Raw genomic sequence first — 24,114 nt, 5'->3', positions numbered from 1 at the left:
GATGGTCACGATCTTCTGACCTTGTGATCTGCCCGCCTCGGCCTCCCAAAGTGCTGGGATTACAGGCGTGAGCCACCGCGCCCGGCCAATACTAAGGTTTTCTCGTCCATTTTCCTATAAGTTTTTACGTTGCTATATTCCTTTATTTTCCTAGAACTTTCCTAGAAGTTTTCTAATTTTAGCTCTTAAATTTAAGTCTGTGGTTAAGTTTTGTTTTTTGTGTTTTTCCAAGACAGTCTTGCTTGGCCGGAGTGCAGTAGCGCAGTCACACTCACTGAAGCCTTGACCTCCTGGGCTCAAGCTAGCCTCCCACCTCAGCCTGCCGGGTAGCTGGGACTACAGACATGCGCCACCACACCCAGCTAATTTTTAAATTTTTTGTAGAGATGGGGTCTCCCTATGTTGGCTAGGCTGGTCTCGAACTCTTGGGCTCGAGCAATCCTCCTGCTTCAGCCTCCCAAAGTGCTGGGACTACAAACGTGAGTCGCTAAGTCCAGCCTTATGATAAATTTTGAGTTAATTTTTATATATGGAATGAGAGGAAAGATTTATTTTTGTTTCATATGAATATCCAATCATTCCAGCAACAACTAGTCAAAAAAGATTATCATTTCCCATAGAATTGCTTTGTACCTTTGTCAAATATCAATTGACTATATAATTGAGGATCTGTTTCTAGATTCTGTTCTGTTCCATTGATGTACGTGTTTTATCTTCATGCCAATACCGTACTCTCTTGGTAGCTCAGTGGTTCTCAATGAAGAACAATTTTGCCCCTAGGGGACATTTGGCAATATCTGGAGAGGGTTGTTTTTTGTTTTTTGTTTTTTGTTTTTTTTGAGATGGAATCTCTCTCTGTCTCCCAGGCTGAAGTGCAGTGGTGCAACCTCCGCCTCCCAGGCTCAAGCAATTCTCCCGCCTCAGCCTCCCGAGTAGCTGGGATTACAGGTGCACACCACCACGCCCAGCCAATTTTTGTAATTTTAGTAGAGATGGGGTTTCACCACATTGGCCAGGCTGGTCTCAAACACCTGATCGCAAGTAATCCACCCATCTTGGCCTCCTAAAGTGCTGGGTTACAGGCCTGAGCCACCGCGCCAGGCCTGGAGACATTTTTGATTGTCACAACTTGGGGGGTAGGCAGGAAGGTTGCCCCTGGGTAGAGGTAGAGGCCAGGGATGGTGCTAAAGATTCTGCAATGTACAGGAGAGTCTTCCAGAACAAAAAATTAGCTGGTCCAAAATGTCAATAGTGCCAAGGTTGAGAAACTCTGCTGTAGCTGCATACTAAGCCTTAAAACCAGATAGTGTAATCTTTCAATTTTGTTATTTTACAAAGTTGTTTGAGCTATACTAGGTCCTTTGCATTTTATATAAATTTTAGAATCAACCTTATACATTTCTACAAAAAATATCTGCTGAGATTTGATTAGGATTACATTGATCTATAGATAAATTTGGGAAGAATTGACATATTAACAATTTTGAATTTTCTGATTGATTGATTGATTGATTGATTTTTGTGATGGAATCTCGCTCTGTCGCCCAGGCTGGAGTGCAGTGGAGTGATTTCAGCTCATTGCAACCTCTGCCTCCCAGATTCAAGCAGTTCTCCTGCCTCAACCTCCCAGGTAGCTGGGAGTATATATTTATTTTATTTTTATTTTTTTGAGACAGAGTCTCGCTCTGTCTGTCACCCAGGCTGGAGTGCAGTGGCATGATCGCGACACACTGCAAGCTCCGCCTTCCAGGTTCATACCATTCCCCTGCCTCAGCCTCCCGAGTAGCTGGGACTACAGGCACGTGCCACCACACCCAGCTAATTTTTTGTGTTTGTAGTAGAGACAGAGTTTCACCGTGTTAGCCAGGATGGTCTCGATCTCCTGACCTTGTGATCCACCTGCCTCGGCCTCCCAAGGTGCTGGGATTACAGGCGTGAGCCACCGTGCCCGGCCACTGGGAGCATATAGAAAGGCTAGAAGAGAAAACAGGGAACTAAAAGCAATTCAGTGTCGCAGAAGGATAGGTGTCTGGAATAAGAGTAAAGATGAAAACAAGAACCATTATCATAAAGGATCTTTTTTTTTTTTTTTTTTTTTTTTTTTTTGAGATGAAGTCTCTCTCTGTCACCCAGGCTGGAGTGCAGTGGCTGGATCTTGGCTCACTGCAAGCTCCACCTCTGTGTTCAAGCGATTCTGCCTCAGCCTCCCGAGTAGCTGGGATTATAGACGCTTGCCACCACGCCCAGCTAATTTTTGTATTTTTAGTAGAGATGGGGTTTTACCATGTTGGCCAGGCTTGAACTCCTGACCTCGGCCTGTGATCTGCCCGCCTCAGCCTTCCAAAGTGCTGGGATTACAGGTGTGAGCCACCACACCCAGCCTGAATCTTCTGATTTATAAACATGTTTTTTCTCTCCATTAATTTGTCTTCTATAGTTTCAGCAATCTATTGCAGTTTCCATTGTATAGCTCTTATACAATTTTGTTAGATTTATCCCTAAATATTTAATATTTTATGCTGTTGTAAATAATATGTTTAAAATTTTTAATATCTGATTTTGTTTTGTTGGCAGAAGATAGAAATACAGTTGACTTTTGTATATTGACCTTGTTGCCTGTGACCTTGCCAAACTCACTCCTAGTCCATTTATATAGATTCTATAGGATTTTCCATATAGACCAATATTTTGTTTATGTACAAACAAGTTTTATGTATTCCTTTCTTATTTTATACCTTTCATTTCCTTTCTTGACTTATTACACTGGCTAAGCCCCTCTAGTTCATTGTCAAAGTAGTAAAGGTATACATCATTGTCTTGTTCCTGATTTTAGGGGAAAAGCATTCAATTTTTTTACCATAAGTATGATTCTTAGCTATGGGTTTTCTATAGTTACTTTTTAGCATTTTGAGTAAGTTCCCATCTATTCCTTGTCTGCTGAGAGTTTTTGTCATGAATAATTGTTGAATTTTGTTAAATGCCTTACTTGCATCTATTAAAGATGATAGTGTAGTTCTTCTTTTTTATTCTGATGATACGGGGAATTATATTGATTGATTTTCCAATGTTAAACCAACCTTCTGCCATTTATGGGATAAACTCAGGCATATGTTATCCTTTTTATATATTCTAGAATTCAGTTAGCTAAAATTTCATTTAGAATTTTTGTGAGTGTTCATGAGGGATATTGGGCTGTAGTTTACTTACAATGGTTTTGTTTTGTTATTTTCTTTGTATTCCTTTTCTGAAGTACCTTTTAACCTTAGTTGCCATCTTACTGTCTCTATTTTCAGAGGATGAACACTTTTTATAAGAAGTCTGCTGTGTTTTGAGTGCTATATGCCAGGAACTACAAGAAGCCCTTCATATTCGTTATTTCATATAATCCTCAGAACCTTCTTGCAAGATAGATGCTATTATCATGCCCATTTTAAAGGTGGATAAAACGGAAACTCAGAGCAGTTAATTTCCCAAGTGATAGAGGCAGTTCAAATTACGTCTTTCAGGCTGGGCACAGTGGCTCATGCCTGTAATCCCACCAATTTGGGAGGCTGAGGCAAAAGGATCACGTGAGCCCAGGAGTTTGAGACCAGCCTGAGCAACATAGTAAGACCTTGTCTCTACAAAAAAATTAAAAATTAGCCAGGCCTGGTGGCATACTCCTGTAGTCCTAGCTACTGGGCAGGCTGAGGTGGGAGGGTTGCTTGAGCCTGGGAAGTCAAGGTTGTAGTAAGCTGTGATTGTGCCACCATACTCCAGCCTGGGCAAAAGAGCGAGATCCTATAAAATAAAAAATCAAGTCTTTCAAATCAGAGGTTGAAAACTGCTCTGCATTTATATCTTTCTCTAGAAATATTTTATTAATCTGAAATATTATTCACAAAACTAGGAGGAATTTAGAAAACTATACCTCTACTAATCTTTTTTTCTCTTTTTGATTTTTTTTTTTTTTTTTCCGTTAAGACAGGGTCTGTCTCTGTCATCCAGGCTGGAGTATAGCAGTACAATCTCGGCTCACTGCAATCTGTCTCCCAGGCTCAAGCAATTCTCCTACCTCAGCCTCCTGAGTAGCTGAGATTATAGGTACATGCCACCATGCCCAGCTAATTTTTGTAATTTTAGTGGAGACGAGGTTTCACCATGTTGCCCAGGCTGGTCTTGAACTCCTGGGCTCAAGAAATCAGCCCACCTCATCAATTACAGGTGTGAGCCACCGCACCCAGCTAATCTCAGAGCACCTCTTTATGCTAATTGGTTTTAATATTCTCTGTGTGCTTATTTTTCAGTTTGAGAGTGTCTAATAATTATCATATTAGGACCAGGAGTGGTAGGTCACTCCTGTAATCCCAACACTTTGGGAGGCCAAGGTGTGTGGATCACCTGAGGTCAGGAACGCAAGATCAGCCTGGCCAACGCGGTGAAACCCCATCTCTACTAAAAATACAAAAATTAGCTGGGTGTGGTGACAGGAGCCTTTAATCCTAGCTACTTGGCAGGCTGAGGCAGGAGAATCACTTGAACCCGGGAGGCGGAGGTTGCAGTGAACCAAGATCATGCCACTGCACTGGAGCCTGGGCAACAAGAGCGAAACTCTGTCTCAAAAAAAAAAAAAAAAAAAAAATAGTATATTAGTTCACTAATTTGTAAGTTTTATCAAGCACACATTATTGTGAATTATCTTGAATGTTTCTAATTGGATATGTCAACCTAAAATGAAGAAATGGAGGCAAAACTAATATAAGTGGAGAGTTTATTTGGGCCAAGCTTGAGGATTACAACCTGGGAACATAGATTCAAGTTTCCCTGAATATACACTCCTGTTAGCAGCAGTTACAAGTGGAGTTTGAAAGGCAAAATAGGGGGGGACAGGGAGTGGACTGTACAAAGTTGTTTGTTAGGAATTCTCACTGGTTTACAGAACCAGTGAGAATTGATTAGTGATTGACTATACGTTGTTAACCTATAAGGTGTGGATTATAGTGTTATTATAATTCACACCTGATGTGGATTATTAAGCTAATTTATGGCTACTTATGGCAATAGTAAGCAATTTCAACAGATGAATACATAGCTCAAAGGAGGGGAGTAGGCATGATTGTAATCTCACTTTAATGTCTATCTGGGCCTGATATTTAAAAGGACTTGCATTCCTCAGATAAAAGTTCTTTTCTTTTCTCAGTTGCTACAGTGCTTCAGTTTAAATTTCACATCTGTTGGAAGTCTTTCAATGTTGTTAATCTGGATTAGAGGTTCCTTGAGAGAAAATGCCACTTTCTTTTTTACTATACTGTATTTAATGTGCTCAATAGTATCAGTAGGCATATTTCTGTTTATGTATGTAAGATTGTAGTGTGGCTGAAGGCTGAAGGGGGGCAAGAGCACATGAGAAGCTATCGCTTCCACTTATCTGCTTTTCCCAGGTTGGATGTGTGCTGGATTATTTTAGGACCTTTTGGGCTCAAAAAATCAACTGGGAAGCCTGAGTTTAGATGATAGCTAGCTGGTGGGACCCAACTTAATTTTCTGTCTTATGCTTCGGTCAAATTTGGGAAAATACACAAAAAAGCAAAGCTACAAATAGAGACTGGCAATACAGATTAAAATGTGCCAGGCAACAGGAGGAATTTCGATGAGTAGAAATGAATATCGATCCCTGAGACAAAATAGCGGGGACAGGCAGGAAAAAGGTAGATTTCTACCCTTCTCTACTTCATACCTACAAATTTAAGGAAGTAGGATCTTTACCAACCAGAAACTTGGCAGTTTCCCACCAAGCCCGGTTGCAACTGCTATCTGCAACATCCAGGGCTCTTTTTCTCCCTCCCATCTCTCTTATCATTACCTCTGTACTTCCCTTAGTGACCACAGCTCTGTAAAGGCAGTGGCAGAAGTGGATTTGTTGGGGGTACGTTTTCAGATGTGATGAAGTAGTGGTGAGAAGGGGCAAAGAGAAGAAAATCCATGGGAGTAGTATGCCTTTTCTCAGGCCCTAGTTTAGACAGACACACAGATTAAGCTTTTTATTATGGAAAATTTCAAATATTTACAAGAGTAAAGAGAACAGTTTAATAAACCAGTCACCAGCTTAAACAACTCTTGGTTAGGTCCTGTTTTTGACCAGGGAAGAACTATATTCTGTTTCAAAGTATGTAGGATTAGATTGCCAATCATGTGCACATGGAACAAGACAACAGGGTCAGAAGATCTTCCTTAGTTTATCAGTGCCATAGTAAATCAGGGGATCCCTACATTAGATCCACAAATTGACTTCAAGTCATGACAAACTGAACTGGTGAGCAAAATTGTGTGCTCTAGATAGTATATAATTTTAATTTGATCCTCAAAGGGATCTTTAATCCCCCAAATAGGTGAGAGCCACAGTATTATGTGACTGCTCAATACTAGGTCTGGCTTGTGTGGATAAAGTTTAAAGTCAGGCCAGGCACAGTGGCTCACGCCTGTAATCCCAGCACTTTCGGAGACCGAGGTGGGCGGATCACTTGAGGTCAGGATTTTGAGACCAGCCTAGCCAACATGGTGAAATCCCATCCCTACTAAAAAAAAAAAAAAAAGTACAAAAATTAGCCAGGCATGGTGGCATTTGCCTGTAGTCCCAGCTACTTGGGAGGCTGAGGCAGAAGAATCTTTTGAACCCGGGAGGCAGAGCTTGCAGTGAGCTGAGATACTGCCACTGCACTCCAGCCTGGGTGACAAAGCAAGACTTGGTCTAAAAAAAAAAAAAAAGTCAAATAATACCTAGGTGGACAGAGACCACCTAGAATTTACTTAACTTTTTTCTTAGCAAACACCAAACCTGGATAGATTTCTCAACTTTCAAATAATTGACAGAAATTTTTTAAGGCATCATGGGATTTATTAAGAAATTCTTCAAAACACGACCAGGCGTGGTGGCTCACACCTGTAATCCCAGCACTTTGGGAGGCCAAGGTGGGCGGATCACCTGAGGTCAGGAATTCAAGACCAGCTTGGCCAACATGGCGAAATCCTGTCTCTACTAAAAATACAAAAATTAGCCAGGTGTGGTGGTGGGCACCTGTAGTCCCAGCTACTGGGGAGGCTGAGGCAGGAGAATCACTTGAACCCGGGAGGCAGAGGTTGCAATGGGCCGAGATCGTGCCACTGCACTCCAGCCTGGGCAACAAGAGTGAAACTCTGTCTCAAAAAAAAAAAAGAGATTCTGCAAAATAAAAGAAGGAAATCTGATATTTAAGAAACAGAAAGAAAATCATACTTTGAAAAAGTTGAGAAAGGAAACAATATTAGATGGTATTTTCTTTATTCTCATGGGGTTTGTTTAATGAATCTGAAAAATATGTAGAAGATAGCAGATTGACATAGAAGGAAACCAACTGAGATGTCAGCAATTATAATAATAATAGCTAAATATATATTGAGTACCAGATTCTATATTAAAGTCTTCATGAATTAGCTAATTAAATCTAAGTAAATGGTTATTCGCAAGAACATGGAGGTAAAGAGGTTAAATTACTTCCCTAAGATTGTATAACTAATAAGAAGGAGGTCTCAGATTTGATCCCAAATACACTTTGACTTCAGGGACCTAGAGAGAGAAGAAATAAGGATGATTTCACAGGATCTTGGATCATCCTTTGTACTCTTCTGCGTTGGAATTTTAAAAGAAATTATTTACGGCCGGGCACGGTGGCTCACGCCTGTAATCCCAGCACTTTGGGAAGCCAAGGTGGGCAGATCATTTGAGGTGAAGGGTTTGAGACCAGCCTGGCCGACGTGGTGAAACTCCGTCTCTACTAAAAAATACAAAAATTAGGCCGGGTGTGGCAGCTCACACCTGTAATCCGAGCACTTTGGGAAGCCAAGATGGGCAGATCATGAGGTCAAGAGATCGAGACCATCCTGGCCAACATGGTGAAACCCCATCTCTACTAAAAATACAGAAATTAGCTGGGCGTGGTGGTGCGTGCCTGTAGTCCCAGCTACTTGGGAGGCTGAGGCAGGAGATTCACTTGAATCCAGGGGAGGCAGAGGTTGCAGTGAGCCGAGATCGCGCCACTGCACTCCAGCCTGGCGACAGAGCGAGACTCCGGCTCAAAAAAAAAAAAAAAGCCCTTTTGCTGCTGCCGCCGCCGCAGCCATGAGTATGCTCAGGCTTCAGAAGAGGCTCGCCTCTTCTGTCCTCCGCTGTGGCAAGAAGAAGGCCTGGTTGGACCCCAATGAGACCAGTGAAATCGCCAATGCCAACTCCTGTCGGCAGATCCGGAAGCTGATCAAAGATGAGCTGATCATCAGCAAGCCTGTTGACAGTCCATTCCTGGGCTTGATGCCGGAAAAAGACCTTGGCCCGCCGGAAGGCAGGCACAGTGGCATAGGTAAGCGGAAGGGTACAGCCAATGCCCGAATGCCAGAGAAGGTCACGTGGATTCTGCGCCGGCTGCTTAGAAGATAAGAAGATTGATCGCCATATGTATCACAGCCTGTACCTGAAGGTGAAGGGAAATGTGTTCAAAAACAAGCGGATTCTCATGGAGCACATCCACAAGCTGAAGGCAGACAAGGCCCGCAAGAAGCTCCTGGCTGACCAGGCTGAGGCCCCCAGGTCTAAGACCAAGGAAGCACGCAAGCGCGGTGAAGAGCGCCTGCAGGCCAAGAAGGAGGAGATCATCAAGACTTTGTCTAAGGAGGAAAAGACCAAGAAATAAAAGCTCCCCCTTTGTCTGTACATATTGGCCTCCGTGATTACATAGATCAGCCATTAAAATAAAAGAAACCTTTATCTGCTTGTAAAAATAAATTAGCCAAGTGTGGTGGCATGCACCTGTAATCCCAGCTACTTGGGAGGCTGAGGCAGGAGAATCGCTTGAACCCAGGAGGTGGAGGTTGCAGTGAGCCAAGATCGCACCACTGCACTCCAGCCTGGGTGATAGAGTGAGACTCAGTCTCAAAAAATAAATAAATAAATAAGAGTAAAAATAAAATAAGCGGCTGGGCGCTGTGGCTCACGCCTGTAATCCCAGCACTTTGGGAGGCCGAGGCGGGCAGATCACGAGGTTAGGAGATCGAGACCATCCTGGCTAACACAGTGAAACCCCGTTTCTACTAAAAATACAAAAAAATTAGCCGGGCGTGGTGGCGGGAGCCTGTAGTCCCAGCTACTCGGGAGGCTGAGGCAGGAGAATGGCGTGAACCCGGGAGGCGGAGCTTGCAGTGAGCCGAGATCGTGCCACTGCACTCCAGCCTGGGCAACAGAGCGAGACTCCGTCTCAAAAAAATAATAAAATGAAATAAGCATCGCCGGGCCCGGTGGCTCATGCCTGTAATCCCGGCACTTTGGGAGGCCGAGGTGGGCAGATCACCTGAGGTCAGGAGTTCGAGACCAGCCTTACCAACAAGGAGAAAAACCGTTTCTACTAAAAATACAAAAAAATTAGCCAGGCATGGTGGCCCATGCTTGTAATCCCAGCCACTTGGGAGGCTGCGGCAGGGGAATTGCTTGAACCCGGAGGCGGAGGTTGTGGTGAGCCGAGATCAAGCCATTGCACTCCAGCCTGGGCAACAAAAGCGAAACTCCGTCTCAAAAAAAAAAAAAAAAAAAGCGTCCAGGCAAGAGGTAAAAAAGAGACTGCTACAAAAAGCTATATATAAAATTCGTCACTTTTCTACTGCACTAATAAATGGTTAAAAAAAAAAAAAAAAGAAACACTGGCCAGGCGCAGTGGCTGACACCTGTAATCCCAGCACTTTGGGAGGCTGAGGCAGGCGGATCTCGAGGTCAAGAGATCGAGACCATCCTGGCCAACATGTTGAAACCCCGTCTCTACTAAAAGTACAAAAATTAGCTGGGCGTGGTGGCACGTGCCTACAGTCCCAGCTTCTCAGGAGACTGAGGCAGGAGAATCACTTGAACCCGAGAGGTGGAGGTTGCAGTGAGCCAAGATCATGCCACAACACTCCAGCCTGGTGACAGAGTGAGACTTCGTCTCAAAAAAAAAAAAAAACAAAAGAAACACTGTTTACAATGTTATTAGGAAAAAGAAAATGTCTGCACTGTTATTAGCAAAAGACAATAAGAGATAGTGTTGAAGAGCAGTGAACATAATAGAGTGACAAATGTAAGACCGACCACCTTATTAGTAATTAGAATAAAAATGAATATGTTAACATATAAGTTTAAAAGATAGACTCAGGAATTGTCAAAAACCATATCTAAGACTCAACATTACCTGATTTTTGAGGCCTACTATAAAGCTGCAGTAATCAAGAAAATGTGTTATTGGCAAAAGAATGGACACATATATCAGTAGAACAGAATAAAGAGAGCAGAAATAGACTCACCCAAATATAGTCACCTGATCTCTGAAAAAGGAGCAAAGACAGTTTAATGGAGGAATGGGTTTTTTCAACAAATGATGCTAGAACAATCAAAGTCCGTGTGCAAAAAAATGAACCTAGGCATAGACCTTATACCTTCCACAAAAAATTAACTCAAAATGGATCATAGACCTAAATGTAAAATATAAAACTATAAAACTTTCTAGAAGAAAATCTATGTAACCTTGGGTTTGGCAATGATTTTTAGATACAACGCCAAAAGCATGATTCATGAAAGAGAAAACTGATGTTGGTGTTTGTTAAAATTAAAACTTCTTATATTAGTCCATTTTCATACTGCTATGAAGAAATACTTGCGATTCGGTAATTTATAAAGGAAAGAGGTTTAATGGACTCATAGTTCCACATGGCTGGGGAGGCCTTACAATCATGGCAGAAGGCAAAGGAGAAGCAAAGTCACGTCTTACATGACGGCAGGCAAGAGAGTGTGTGCAGAGGAACTGCCCTTTATAAAACCATCAGATCTTGTAAGACTTATTCACTATCATGAGAACAGCATGGGAAAAACCTGCCCTCATGATTCAGTTACCTCCCACCGGATCCTTCCCATGACACATGGGGATTAAGGGAATTACAGTTCAAGATGAGATTTTGGTGCGGCCACAGCTAAACCATATCACTTCTACTCTGAGAAAGATACTGTTAAGAGAATGAAAAGACAAGCCATGGACTGGAAGAAAATACTTTCAAGATACATTTCTGTTAAAGGACTTTGTGGTTAGTCAATTGCAAAGTTTTGAAGCCATGCACAAGTCAGCCCTCACTTATGACATCAGTTGCAAGTTCAGGGGTTTCCAGAACTTCCTTTAGGATTGATAATTCACTAGGAGAATTGACAGAACTCATTGTAAGCTGTTATACTCACAGTTACAGTTTATTACAGCTGAAGGAGACAGATTAAAATTTGTCAAAAGAAAAGGCACATAGGACAGAGTCCAGGAAATTATCAAATACAGTTATAAACCCCACAATACATTTTTAGTGGTTGCTTTAGAGTCTTGATTATCTTTTTTTTTTTTTTTTTTTTTAAAGGTCTTGCTCTGTCATTTAGGCTGCAGTGTAGTGTTATGATCATGGCTCACTGTAGCCTCAAACTCCTGGGCTCAAGTGATTTTCCTCCCTTAGCCTCCCAAGTAGCTGAGACTACAAGTGTGAGCTAGCACACCCAGCTAATTTATTTGTTATTAAAAAAAGTTTTAGCTGGGCGTGATGGCTCACACCTGTAACCCCAACATTTTGAGAGGCCAAGGTGGGCAGATCACCTGAGGTCGGGAGTTCAAGACCAGCCTGACCAACATGGAGAAACCCTGTCTCTACTAGAAATACAAAATTAGCCAGGCATGGTGGCAATGCCTGCCTGTAATCCCAGCTCCTCAGGAGGCTGAGGCAGAAGAATGGCTTGAATCTGGGAGGCAGAGGTTGCAGTGAGCTGAGATTGTGCTATTGCACTCCAGCCTGGATAACAAGAGCGAGACTCCATCTCAAAAAAAAAAAAAAAATTGTAGAGATAGTGTTTTGCTACGTTACTCAGGGTGGTATCAAACTCCTGGCCTCAGGCAGTTCTGCCTGAGCTTCCCAAAGTACTGGGATTACAGGCATAAGCCACTGCGCCTACCATAGAATATTAGTTATCTTTTGAAGTGATTAGAAAAGGAAAAGATTTTCTTCCAGTCTAATGATGAGAAAAGTGAAAGAACAGTTATTTTAAAGCCCCTGATATTTCCAACATCTAGGTCATAAATGAGTCTCCTTCTGTTGATAGCTTTATCTCTTGGTAATGTGCATGCCTGTGTGTGTGTGTGTGTGTGTGTGTGTTTTATTTTGTGTATGTCTTATAATTTTTAGTTTAATGGCAAACATCATGTATACAAGAACAGTAGAGACTGAGGTAGATGGTATTTTGTGTCTGGATACAGGCACACCTCTCCCATCAGGCCAATTGCCTGTGACATTGAGTCAACCTAGTCTGGAGTTGAGGTGGATTTGGATTTTGATGTTGGTATCATTATGTTCAGTGTACTTGGGCTGCTGTTACCTGGTACTTGGATCCTGGGGTACCAGATGGTTTTTCTTCAGTGTTCCTATTCCACTGTTGGCTTTCCTCAGTCCCATCATGCCTCCATCACAGAGGGGGAGTCTCTATTCATATCCTTGCCCCTTCACTAGTGGTTGACTGATGCTGCTTGTTACTCAGTGCTAGGCTTATGGTGGTGTCATAGGTGGTTTTCTATTTTCCTGGTTCAGCCTTAGCTTTAGGCAGTCCCTGTTCATTTGAACCCCAGGGGTGGTACTTAATCTGCCCTTTCCTGAGCAGTAGCAAACCTCTGCTTGGCATCAGAATCCTGGGCCAATGAGGATTCTCTCCTGCTCTCCCAGAAACAAGATGTTTGCTTCTACCTCTCCCCCAGCAGCAGTAGGGTATGTGAGAGGTGGGAGGATTACTTGAACCCAGGAGGTCGAGGCTGAAGTGAGCCATGATAGTGCCACCACACTCCAGCCTGGGTGACAGAGCAAGACCCTGTCTCAAAACAACAACAACAACCCAAAAAACTGTCAAGGTCATCAGGAACAAAACATAGCCAATAGCCAAGAAACTGTCACATACCAGAGGAGACTAAGGAAACATGATGACTAAATGCAATACAAATAAAAAAATAAATATTGGCACTGTAAGAAAAAATAGGGCAGCAGAATGGGTAATTCACAGGAGAAGAAATGCAAATGGCTAATAAAAATATGAGTATGAATTCAACTTCACTAGTAATTAAACTGCAAATGTAAATGACAAAAGCTGATTTTTGCCAGTGACATTAGCAAAGGATTGTTTTTGTTAATACTAGCATTTGGCAAGGTTGTAGAGAATATGGGAACTCAGAATGATACAACCTCTCTGGAGGATAATTTGCGCAGTACCATATCAAAAGGCTTAAAATTGTACAAATTATTTGACTTAGCCATGTCTGTGCCGTTGATTTATCCTAATAAAGTAAAGGAAGATCTGTGGGAAGATTTAGTCAAAGGGTGCCTATCACGGCATTGTTAATAATAATGAAAAATTGAAAGTAGCATGATAATTAACAGTATATTGTGATATTCTTGTATGGTGGTATTCTGTAGATATTAAAAGTTAAACAATTTGTTAAGTTCAAAAAGTTAAACTAACATGTATGGTGTGATCCCCTTTTTTGTAAAAAAAAAAATGTATCATAGAAAGACTCGATATGTGTACACAAAACATTAATTGTAATTTTTGGATGATTGAATTCTAGATGATTTTTGTTTCCTCCTGTGTGCTTTTCTGTATTTTGCAGTTTTTTCTGACATGAGCATGTGCAGTATTTTGGACATCATATAAAAAGCTATTTAAAAACGAAATCTTTTTCCTCTATCAATTAGCAAAGATTTTCTTAAAATTATTACCTTTGTTGGCAAAGGTATGAGAAATTGGTATCTTTATTTTATATCTACTTCTTATTCTACGTCTATTTAATTCTTCTTATCTACAGTATTTCTACTTATGCTTTTTTTTTTTTTTTGAGATGGAATCTCGCTCTGTCGCCCAGGCTGGAGTACAGTGGTACGAGCTCACCTCACTGCAAGCTCTGACTCCCAGATTCACGCCATTCTCCTGCCTCAGCCTCCCGAGTAGCTGGGACTACAGGCTCCCGTCACTACGCCCGACTAATTTTTTGTATTTTTAGTGAGACGGGGTTTCACTGTGTTAGCCAGGATGGTCTCGATCTCCTGACCTCGTGATCCGCCTGCTTCAGCCTCCCAAAGTGCTGGGATTACAGGCGTGAGCCACTGCGCCTGGCCCTTCTACTTCTTCTTTATATCTACTTCTGTAGGGGATCAGCACAAGCACTCTTGGGAAGCAAATTGGTAATAAATATCAAACCCTTAAAATAATTTATATTCTTTCACTCAGTAGAAAGTCTTCTGGGGGATTTGTCATTAGAAAAGAATTAGAGATGTGGGTGGAGACATGTTTATTACATGATGATATATAACTGCAAAGTATGAAGACTGTAAATATCCACTTAAAAGGGAAATAAAATATGACACAACTGTATAGTGGAATATTATGCATTCATGAGAGTATTTAAAGAATATTTATTGATGTCTCATAATCTTCTTGCTTCTTAGTCTTCTGCTCAGAATGGCATCCATGATTCTGTTTCTTTCCCCATGTTTTTTACTGTAGTCCCAGGTAAGAAAATAAGGACTGGATTCCCTCTCTTACTTTGTGTAAATAACCACAACTAGTAAATTACTTTTTCCCCCCCAAAACCATTTCCTTATGTGTATTTGTCTTCCTCAGTTTCAATTTATTTGCTTTACTTTAATTATGGGTATTATGTGAGCCTTTGCACCGTTCTGTTTTTCTGCCTGAAATTATCTTCTCCCTGCTTTTACCATGGCTGAGACCTCTTCACCTTCTAGATTGCAGCTTAAATAATACTCAGAGAGGTCTTGTAGGACCACCTTATCTATGATAAAAGAGCATACAATGTATTAATAATACCCCTTACCATCTCTCTAATGCCCACTAGTTTTTTTCATTGCAGTTAACACAGTTGATGATGTTTTTGTATTTATTTGCTTGTTTATAATGTGTCCTCCATTGGACTGTAACTTCCTGAGGCTAGGAATTATATCTTCACAAGTATATTTTTAGGTCCTCTCCTAATGTCTGGCACATGTAAACAGTCAGCAAATATGTGTAGATTGAATGAACAAACTAAATTTTGCAGTTTTGATGGCAGCTTATTAAGAATTTATCATGTAACTTAGTTAAAAGTTGTTATACCAAAGTTATTCTTATAACACATATTTATTTTAGCTATATTGGTTTGATATTTAATATATTTTATGTAGGAATGTAGAGGAAGAAGTTTAGGTTACACTCGAGGTCATAGAGAGTCTTATAACGAGTTCAGACTACCATTGGACGCTGAGGAGTATGTAGAATTTGAAGAGACAAAGAAGAGGGGAAAAGACATTTTGAACAAGACTGCCCCATGAGTTTTTTAAGACAGGACAGCAGGAATATCTTTAGCATGTTTGGGAAAACATGACAGAGAATTGTGGGTGACTAATGGAGCTAGTTGCTGGTAATTATAAATGGAATGTTACTAGTTACAAAATTTCATCTAGGTCTAATCATTAAGAGCCTGGAAAGAAGGCCAAGGTAGTTGGAATATCTTTTGTATTCAGGGGAATTCTTTTAACAGATGGGAAGCTACTGAAGGTATTTGATCAAGTGAACGTCCCTTGTCATTTATTAATTTGTTTATTAATAGATATTTATTGAGTGCATGCTGTCTACTACGTGGTCTTCTAGATGAGGAGGGTACAGAGATGGAATAGGAGGCCTGGAGAGCCAAAAACCAGCTGTGGAGGAACTCACAGACTATGGGAAGTGACAGACATGCAAATTACAAAGGGTTGATAAATGTTGTAATAAATGCACATCATCAATACTGTGGGAACTCAAAATAGGACCAGGTTTATTCAGATAATTGTGAATATCTTAACTAAGGAGGTGACATTTTCTATGGGTTTTGGAGGATAAGCACTAATTTACCAGGTAAAGAAAATTCTGACCTTAGCAGTAAAGTCATGGACCGTTCAGGGAATGGTAAATAAATCATGCACCTGGAATTGTGGGAGATGAGCCTAGAAAAACAGTTATCCTAAAACAGTTATCCATTAAGAACTTTGTATTATCTATTTAATGAGGAACCATCAAAAGTTTTCATATAGAGGACTGAAGTGATCTTCTTTGTTTTTTTTCTCATCCAGAATAGTTTACTTGGCACAAATGGACTAGTATATGCCATGGTATTAGTCCATTTTCACACTGCTGATAAATGCATACCTGAGACATGGCAATTTACAAAAGAAAGAGGTTTAATTGGACTTACAGTTCCATGTGGCTGGGGAAGCCTCACCATCATGCTGGAAGGCAAGGAGGAGCAAGTCATGTCTTATGTGTATGGCAGCAGGCAAAGAGAGGAGCGCTTGTGCAGGAAAACTCCCCCTTATAGTAACCAGCAGATCTCGTGAGACTTACCATCACAAGAACAGCACCGGAAAGACCTGCCCCCGTGATTCAACTACCTACCACCAGGTCCCTCCCACAACACATGGGAATTCAAGATGAGATATGAGTGGGGACACAGCGAAACCATATCAATTAGAATCTCAGTTTTACCACTTGCTAGCATTTATGCAAGTTATTTGATATTAGTAAGCCTCCATTTTCTCATCTCTCTCAATTAGGCTTATGAGTGGTTTATGGGCACTTTTGACCAAGGAGATGTAATGAGGTTGCTGTTAGATGGGGGAGACAGTCAAATGAGACTCTTGATTAGACATACTATTGTCTCAGTGTACTCTGAGTGCTGAGTGAAGATAGACCTTGAGACAGCCATAAAAAGATAGAAATTTAATCCATAAAGGCAGTTAGTTCAAAGTAGGTTTTTGTATGGCATGCTTAAAGATTTGGAGGCAGGAACTACTGAAAGTTTTTAAGTAGGAATCCATATGTTTCACTTTTCCCAAACAGCTTCTAATTATTTATAGTGTGCCCCTTTCACTCCTAATGGTAATTCAGTTTAGATAATAAATTATGTAATCAGTCACCTTCTAAAACAACAGTACAGCAAGAGAGATGGCTTTGGTTGAGCCATTTAGAATACAAGTAATAAGAAAAAAATAAAGGAACCACTCCACAAGTGTTGGGGTGGAAACAGAGAAGGAATAGTCTTTATAAAAGCCAAGAGAAGGCTGGGCGTGGTGGCTCACGCGTGTAATCCCAGCACTTTGGGAGGCCGAGGCAGACGGATGACGAGGTCAGGAGATCGAGACCATCTTGGTTAACACGGTGAAACCCTGTCACTACTAAATATACAAAAATTAGCTGGGTGTGGTGGCGGGTGCCTGTAGTCCCAGCTACTTGGGAGGCTGAGGCCGTGAGAACCCGGGAGGTGGAGCTTGCAGTGAGCCGAGATCGTGCCACTGCACTCCAGCCTGGGTGACAGAGCAAGACTCCGTCTCAAAAAAAAAAAAAAAGCCAAGAGAAGATCGTTGTAATAGTATTAAGAAGATGGGATTTGTAAGATCAGCAAGGTCAGATACAGCAAGGCTATGGAGCATAAGCACACATTATTAGATTTATCAAGGCAGAGTTCATTGTCTGCTTTAGACAATGCAGTTCATTTGAGCAGTTGGATAGAAGCCAAACTGGGTTTTTGTTTTTTTGTTTTGTTTTATTTTTTGAGGATAAGGACTATGTCTTGTTTATTTTTGTATCTCTAGTGCCTAACACAGTGGTTATGTCAGAGGTACTTGGTGCATTTTTGAAGATTTAATAATTAATTAATAGTTGGTGCAGGCCAGACGCGGTGGTTGACACCTGTAATCCCAGCACTTTGGGAGGCCGAGGTGGGCGGATCACCTGAGGCCAGGAGTTTGAGACCAGCCTGACCAACATGGAGAAACCCCATCTCTACTAAAAATACAAAAAAAATTAGCCAGGCGTGGTGGCGCATGCCTGTAATCCCAGCTACTCTGGAGGCTGAGGCGGGAGAATTGCTTGAACCTGGGAGGCGGAGGTTGAGGTGAGCCAAGATCGCGCCATTGCACTCCAGCCTGGGCAACAAGAGCAAAACTCTGTCTCAAAAAAAAAAAAAAAAAAAAAAGTTGGTGCAGAAGCTAAGATAGTGGCTATAGATACCTCACTAAAAAATTTTATTGGTTAAAGAGAGATGGGAAGTAGGATGTTTTTAGTTTGGTTAGCAGTTAGAAGGGAACAATCTCTGCATTTGAAATGTTAAGATGAACTCAGTGGGAAGAGAAATATTAAAGTTTCTGAAGAGGGAAGTAAGTTTGAAAGCTAAAGCCCTTGTTGCCTACAAAAGAGCCTTTTGCGAAGTGGACCCTCCTGGTTCAGTTATCTCACCCTTTGGGATTCTGTGAGCCAGCTGAGCCAGCTAATTCCTTTCATGTTAAACTAGTTTGAGTTCGATTTCTGTCCCTTATAACTAAACAAATACTTGAATTTGGATGAAGTATTCTGACTCTAATGCTCATGCTGTCTCCACTGTACCATATTTCTTCTCTAAGGCTAAAGGTATTATCTCCAAAATTTTGTCCCTCCCTAACTTGTGGGGGCTTTAGTGAACTATTTCTGTCCTCTCTAGAATCTTTGCTTTCTTTCCCTCCTATAGATCCCTCTCCACATAGCTTGTGTAGGCCTCCCTTATCTTTGTAAAGCCTTCAACTTAATTCTGTGAGCCCCACTAAGTTGTGATAAAGCATGCATAGGGGTTTTGGTAGAAGATAACGTTAACACAGGTAGATTGGAGCTGGGGCTATGTTGAGAAAAATTTGGATTACTAATTTAAGTGGTTTGCTATTGATTTCTAGATCAGAGATTTTTAATAGAACTTTCTTCAGTGATGGAAATGTTCTATATTTACAGTGTTCAATACAGTAGCTGTTAGCCACATGCAGCTCCATAGAGCACTTGACATGTGGCTAGCATGACTGAGAAATCAAATTTTAAATTTAATTTTATGTATTTATCTATTTTTGTAAGACAGAGTCTCGCTCAGTTGCCCAGGCTGGAGTGCAGTGGTGTAATCTCGGCTCACTGCAACCTCTGCCTCCTGGGTTCAAGTGATTTTCCTACCTCAGCCTCCCAAGTAGCTGGGACTACAGGGGCCTGCCACCATGCCCAGCTAATTTTTGTGTTTTTAGTAGAGAGGGGTTTCACCATGTTGGCCAGGCCAGTCTTGAACTCCTGACCTCAGGTGATCCACCCGCCTCAGCCTCTCAAAGTGCTGGGATTACAAGCATAAGCCACCGCGCCTGGCTGATTTTATTTAATTTTAATCACCTTAAATTTAAATGGCCACATATGGCCAAGGCTACCATTTTGGATGGTATAGCTCTAGACATCAGAAGTTATATTTCTCATTTTGTTTTGTTTTTAAACTAGGAGAATGATATATGTTAGAAAAAAATGGAAACAATGTGGGCATTTGGGTGGTGAGGATGAGGCAAGAAGAAAATCACTTTCTGTTCTTGATATTAATGCCTTTAATAAGGATGAGGAACCTAGGAGGATGAGTGGGTTTGGGAAGGTAGATAGGAAGTTCAATACTGAGTTGAGATTATGGGATATATAAACAGAGATGTCCAATAGGAATCTAAATAAGAGTTTACAGCAGAACAGAAAAAGCCAGGGCTAGAAGTATAAATTTCTGTAGTCATCTTTGTAGAGGTGATAAAGCTATAGAAAATAGGTAACATCCTCTAGAGTGGGGGTGTAGATCTTGAAGAAAAGAGCATCGAGCACAGAACTCAGAAAAATGTGCATATTGAAAGAGTCGAGCTAAGCGTAGTAGCTCACACTCGTAATCCCAGCTCTTTGGAGGGAGGCAGGAGGATCACTTGAGCCTAGGAGTTCAGCCTGGGCAACATAGCAAAACCCTGTCTCTATAAAAAATACGAAAATTAGCCAGGCATGGTGGTGCACACCTGTGGTCCTGGCCGCTTGGGAGGCTGAAGTGGGAGGGATCACCTGAGCCCAGGAGATTGAGGCTACAGTGAGCTGTGATCACACCACTGCACATCAACTCCAGCCTGGATGACAGAACAAAACCCTTTGTCTCTTAAAAAAAAAAGAGAGAGAGAGAGAGAGAAAGAAAGAAAGTGGAAAGAGGAAGAGCAGCAGGCAAACATGAAATATGAAATATTTACTATGCAATGTTTTTAAGAAATTGGCACCTAACCATGCAAGTGAGAGCAGAAAGTTTTTGCTTTAGGTGTAGTACTTGTCAGGAAGATTCGATATTTTACTTGAAAATGTAAGTACAGGTACAATGTAGCTAATTTCTACTGCTTCATTATATAGATCTGATAGATAGTTTTTATTTGGCCAATGCCTGCCATCATTACACTATCATGGTGTTATTTCTGCCTATAGAATCATAAATGTGTCTGTTAAATGGGCTTAATATTTGGGCAGATTGCCAATAAATGTCACAAACTCCAGTCCAAATAAATAAGTTTATAAACCTAGGAGAATGTCTAGCTAGGTGTTTTGGTGTTTTCCAGATAATCAGTAGTTGTAATTAATGATGTTTAAATGGATTTTCTACATAAGATTAAGGAGAAATTGTTTGACACGACCTATATAATCTGCATTTTTATCATCTGAGTGGGAAGTCTTATTACTTTCCCCACACTGTGTCATACACTTGCAGAAGAACATAAAAGGTAGTGATTATGCTACCTGCCAAGAAAGGCATCAGAGCAGATTGAAGGGTGTAGTATGAGTAAAGAATTTGAGACCAGAGAAAAGGCTCTGGAAAGGAAGGCAAGCATGGAGAAGGAAACTTGAAGGAATAGATAGGCTGAAGGTCAGATCTGTGGAGTAGACAGTAGGTAACAGGTCAATTTGTTGCCTAGCTCAGTGCCTGATACATAATAGGTGCTCAGTATTTATTGAAGGAAGGAATGGGAAAAGGAAAATTCATTCTGCAAGAACAGTAGAATCCTACTTTGGCTCCACCTTATTTTATTTGTAACTTGACCTCAGTTATTACATCTTTCTGACCTTGGGTTGCTGTTAGGTTTATTGTTAAAACATATACTAGATAGTTTATATTTTAACTTGTAATTATTGTCTGGCTCTGGACAATTGGAGGGTGGGGGGATGCTTTCCTATTTAGAGACATGGGAATATACTTGAGTACTTGAATGTTTAATTTCCTTTTGTTTTAAGACTATAACAGAGTAGGTGTGACCATATCTAGCCCCTGAATATTCTGGCCTTGGGTGACAAAGGTGAGCACTTCTAGCTGATCTGACAGGTTAAAGGTGTACACTCATTTTCTCTGTAAGAAGCGTCATCTGGTAAGATGATCAAGAATGGTGCAAAGCGGGATGGGGAGTTTAAATTGTTTCCAAATGTGGGAATGTAAATGAATATAAAAAATGTAAGATTTTAATATATAAAACTGATCAGATTCTGTGTAATTTCCAACTTTCTTTTTTCTTTCAAAACTCCTCTGAAATCTGACTGTCCATAAAAACTTAGTTTATAAAATTTTATCTGATTTATTTACTCAGATATTACACTGACCTCACATCCAGTTGTGAAAACAGATTTTATTGTAGAATCTGGAAAGATAGAGGCCATATAGGTTGTATTTTCAGTTTTGTTTATACTAACACGTGTTTACAACCCAATTTAATTTACACCCTGTATTGTATTATTGTTGTCATATCTCTGTATGCGTGTAAGTATAATATGTGTTGGCAAAGGAAAATTTTGAGTAAGAAAAAAGCTCTCTGATCTATTTGATTCAATATGTATTTGAGTGTGTAACAGACACTGTTTTAGACACTGGTGATACAACACTGAACAGAGCACCAAATACTTTACAGCGTCTCCTGGATATGTTGTCAAGACATACTTTCCAAGGGGAATATTTCAGAATAGGTGATAACTAATCAACGAAGGGAAAGTACCTTAGTCATCTAGGAGAGTTGTACTTAGAGTGAACTGAAATAAACTAAGCTCACTAAAGACAGGGATTTTTTGTTTGGCTTTTGTCTGTTGCATTCACTACTGTATCTCCAGGGCCCAAAATAGTGCTCGGCTCATAATAAGTATTCAGCAAATATATGTTGTTGATTGAAGTGTTTGTTTTGAATTTCTGTAATCAAAGACATGTACCTTGGTAAATTATCTTTACATCTTGCTAGTTGAAAATTCTATCTCAGTTGCTTTGTTTTGAATGTTACCTTGCTTTTTGTTTCTACTTGTGCCATATATCAGGATGCTGGAAAAGCTTATTAATATTGACAGTCATATGGTTATCTGATATTGAAAAGAATAGATTTGGAAAGGAACCTAAGAGGTCATCTTTTGTTCAGCTTCCTGCCTAGGAAAACTAAGTAAGATGATTAGGTATGTATATTTAATTAGTCATTTAAAAAAAACCAGGACAACATAATTGGGTTCCCTCTTGAGAAAATGGAGAAAGGTACTTAACCCTAGCTATAAAGGGACTAACCTGGAAATTTTAGAACTTCTGTGTGGGAAAGTGGGAAAAAAAAAAAAAAAACACAACTAAGCTGCTCTTTGTTGATATCAGAAATGGGCCTGTCATTCATTTTGGCATTGACGCATAGCCTCCTATCTCAGCAGGCATGACTGGGACATTTTTTTCCTCCCACAAGAGCTGGACAGTTATTACAGATTCAAAAAGCCCCGACCAGTTTTTCAAGAGTTTCTCCTCCTTTTTTCCCCCTGAAACTCATGGTGCTTTTGCTCTGCTTTCAAGATGCATTAAGTCTCCTGCTTTTTGACTGCTTTGGAGCCAGCAGATACTCTGATATGTATAATTCAAATTATGCAGGTTTCACGAGTAAGTTTAATCTTATTTTTTAAGTTAGTTAAAAGGCAAGTGATATTTAGAAAAATGTTAACTTGTAGTTATTTCACCCTTTTTGCTTTAAGCATTTTTATTGCTTCTCGGCCTTTTGGCTAAGATCAAGTGTGTACTTTAAGCATTTTTTAAAATAAAAATATCCTTTTAATTTAATAAGAAAACAAGGTTCTACATAGAAAAGCCCCTTCATCTAAGACCTGCACTTTTCAATTTCTTTTGAGATGTCTTTGTTGTAAACAGTATTCATATGTCTTTTGAAAGCCAGTTAACTAAAGTTTTCTTGAGCATCTTTTTAGTTTTACTGAGAAGTATTTTAAATTGAGCTTTTCTGAGCTCGATTGCTTACGTCTGACACAGTCTCAAGTTTCCACTGAATGGTAACAAAGACTGTAGAGTGTTGTTGGTACTGCAGTGAGAGGCATGCTTCCTTAGACCAGGTAAGACAGATCAGTTTGTTTCTCACTGCTGGGTGAGTTTTTACAGCGCTTATTTTATATTCTTTAAGCAGCAGCAATATTAAATTGATAAATAGCCAGGAGCACGCTGATTTCAAGACGTCCTTGCTTGTTGCAGACAGAAAAACTACAGGGTTATGTATGGGGGTTGGGGTGGCGGGGGGGAGGGGAAGAGTTAGTTTATTACTCAGTTACTCATATAAATTAATTAAAATGTGAAAATAATTCTGGAGCTCAGTTTTCTTAATTCAGGAACTAAAGCAGCAGTTGAGGAAATCAGTAATTTTAAAGGTACTTCATGGTTATTACTTGTGAAAGCAATTCAAAGGATAGTTTTTACTTTCATTTTTTTCCCCAGTAGTTAATAAAATAAGCTTTGCCCTTAACTAAACATTTTTTCCACTTATGAAAACTTCAACAGCAAAATATACTTCCCAAGGATCCTTGGAAATCAACCTGACACTTGAAAAATATTTCAGCTTTTATAGCTGTTTCATTCCTTTTTTTCCCTAGTACATTTTTCTTAAAAGTATTTGTGCTTTGAAAATGTCAGCTGTATTCTAATGAAGCTTAGGCATTGTTTGCTCATAAAGGGGCCGGTGCATTCCACTGCTTTATGGTTTATTATGAGGCACAGTGTGAGAGTGTGGGTGGCACCATTTGGTGTCTGCCTCTTGGGGTAGTGACTGCCATTATGTTAGCCTTGGACTGGCAAAGAAAATATAGCATACAAGATGCTATATGAATCTGGATACTGTGAAGAAAATCTTACCCCTAAACAATTTTTAATGAGCCCG

General features: G+C 40.4%; 1 protein-coding gene and 1 pseudogene across 37 annotated transcripts in view; both read left to right on the top strand.

Moving 5' to 3' along the window:
* The window catches only part of TFDP2 (transcription factor Dp-2), a 205,487-nt gene that overhangs the window by 99,167 nt on the left and 82,206 nt on the right, over positions 1–24,114 (top strand). Inside the window, exon 1 of one of the 37 annotated variants that reach the window (XM_054552788.2) lies at positions 14,541–14,599. The exons of 26 other annotated variants lie outside the window; for them this stretch is intronic. In XM_054552788.2, the coding sequence (XP_054408763.1) occupies positions 14,578–14,599 (22 nt within the window). In that variant the 5' untranslated portion in view covers positions 14,541–14,577. Of the gene's footprint in view, positions 1–14,540; positions 14,600–22,620; positions 22,839–23,199; positions 23,300–24,114 lie in introns of those variants that run through there. 10 more of the 37 variants (XM_054552774.2, XM_054552775.2, XM_054552791.2 and 7 more) reach the window with 10 other exon arrangements.
* On the top strand, positions 8,110–8,937 carry LOC129058665 (large ribosomal subunit protein eL19-like; annotated as a pseudogene).

Source organism: Pongo abelii, chromosome 2 (assembly GCF_028885655.2).
Source record: "Pongo abelii isolate AG06213 chromosome 2, NHGRI_mPonAbe1-v2.0_pri, whole genome shotgun sequence".
Classification (NCBI taxonomy): Eukaryota; Metazoa; Chordata; class Mammalia; order Primates; family Hominidae; genus Pongo; species Pongo abelii.
Note: the sequence above shows the minus strand (reverse complement) of the source record. Positions and strands in the feature narration are given on the sequence as shown.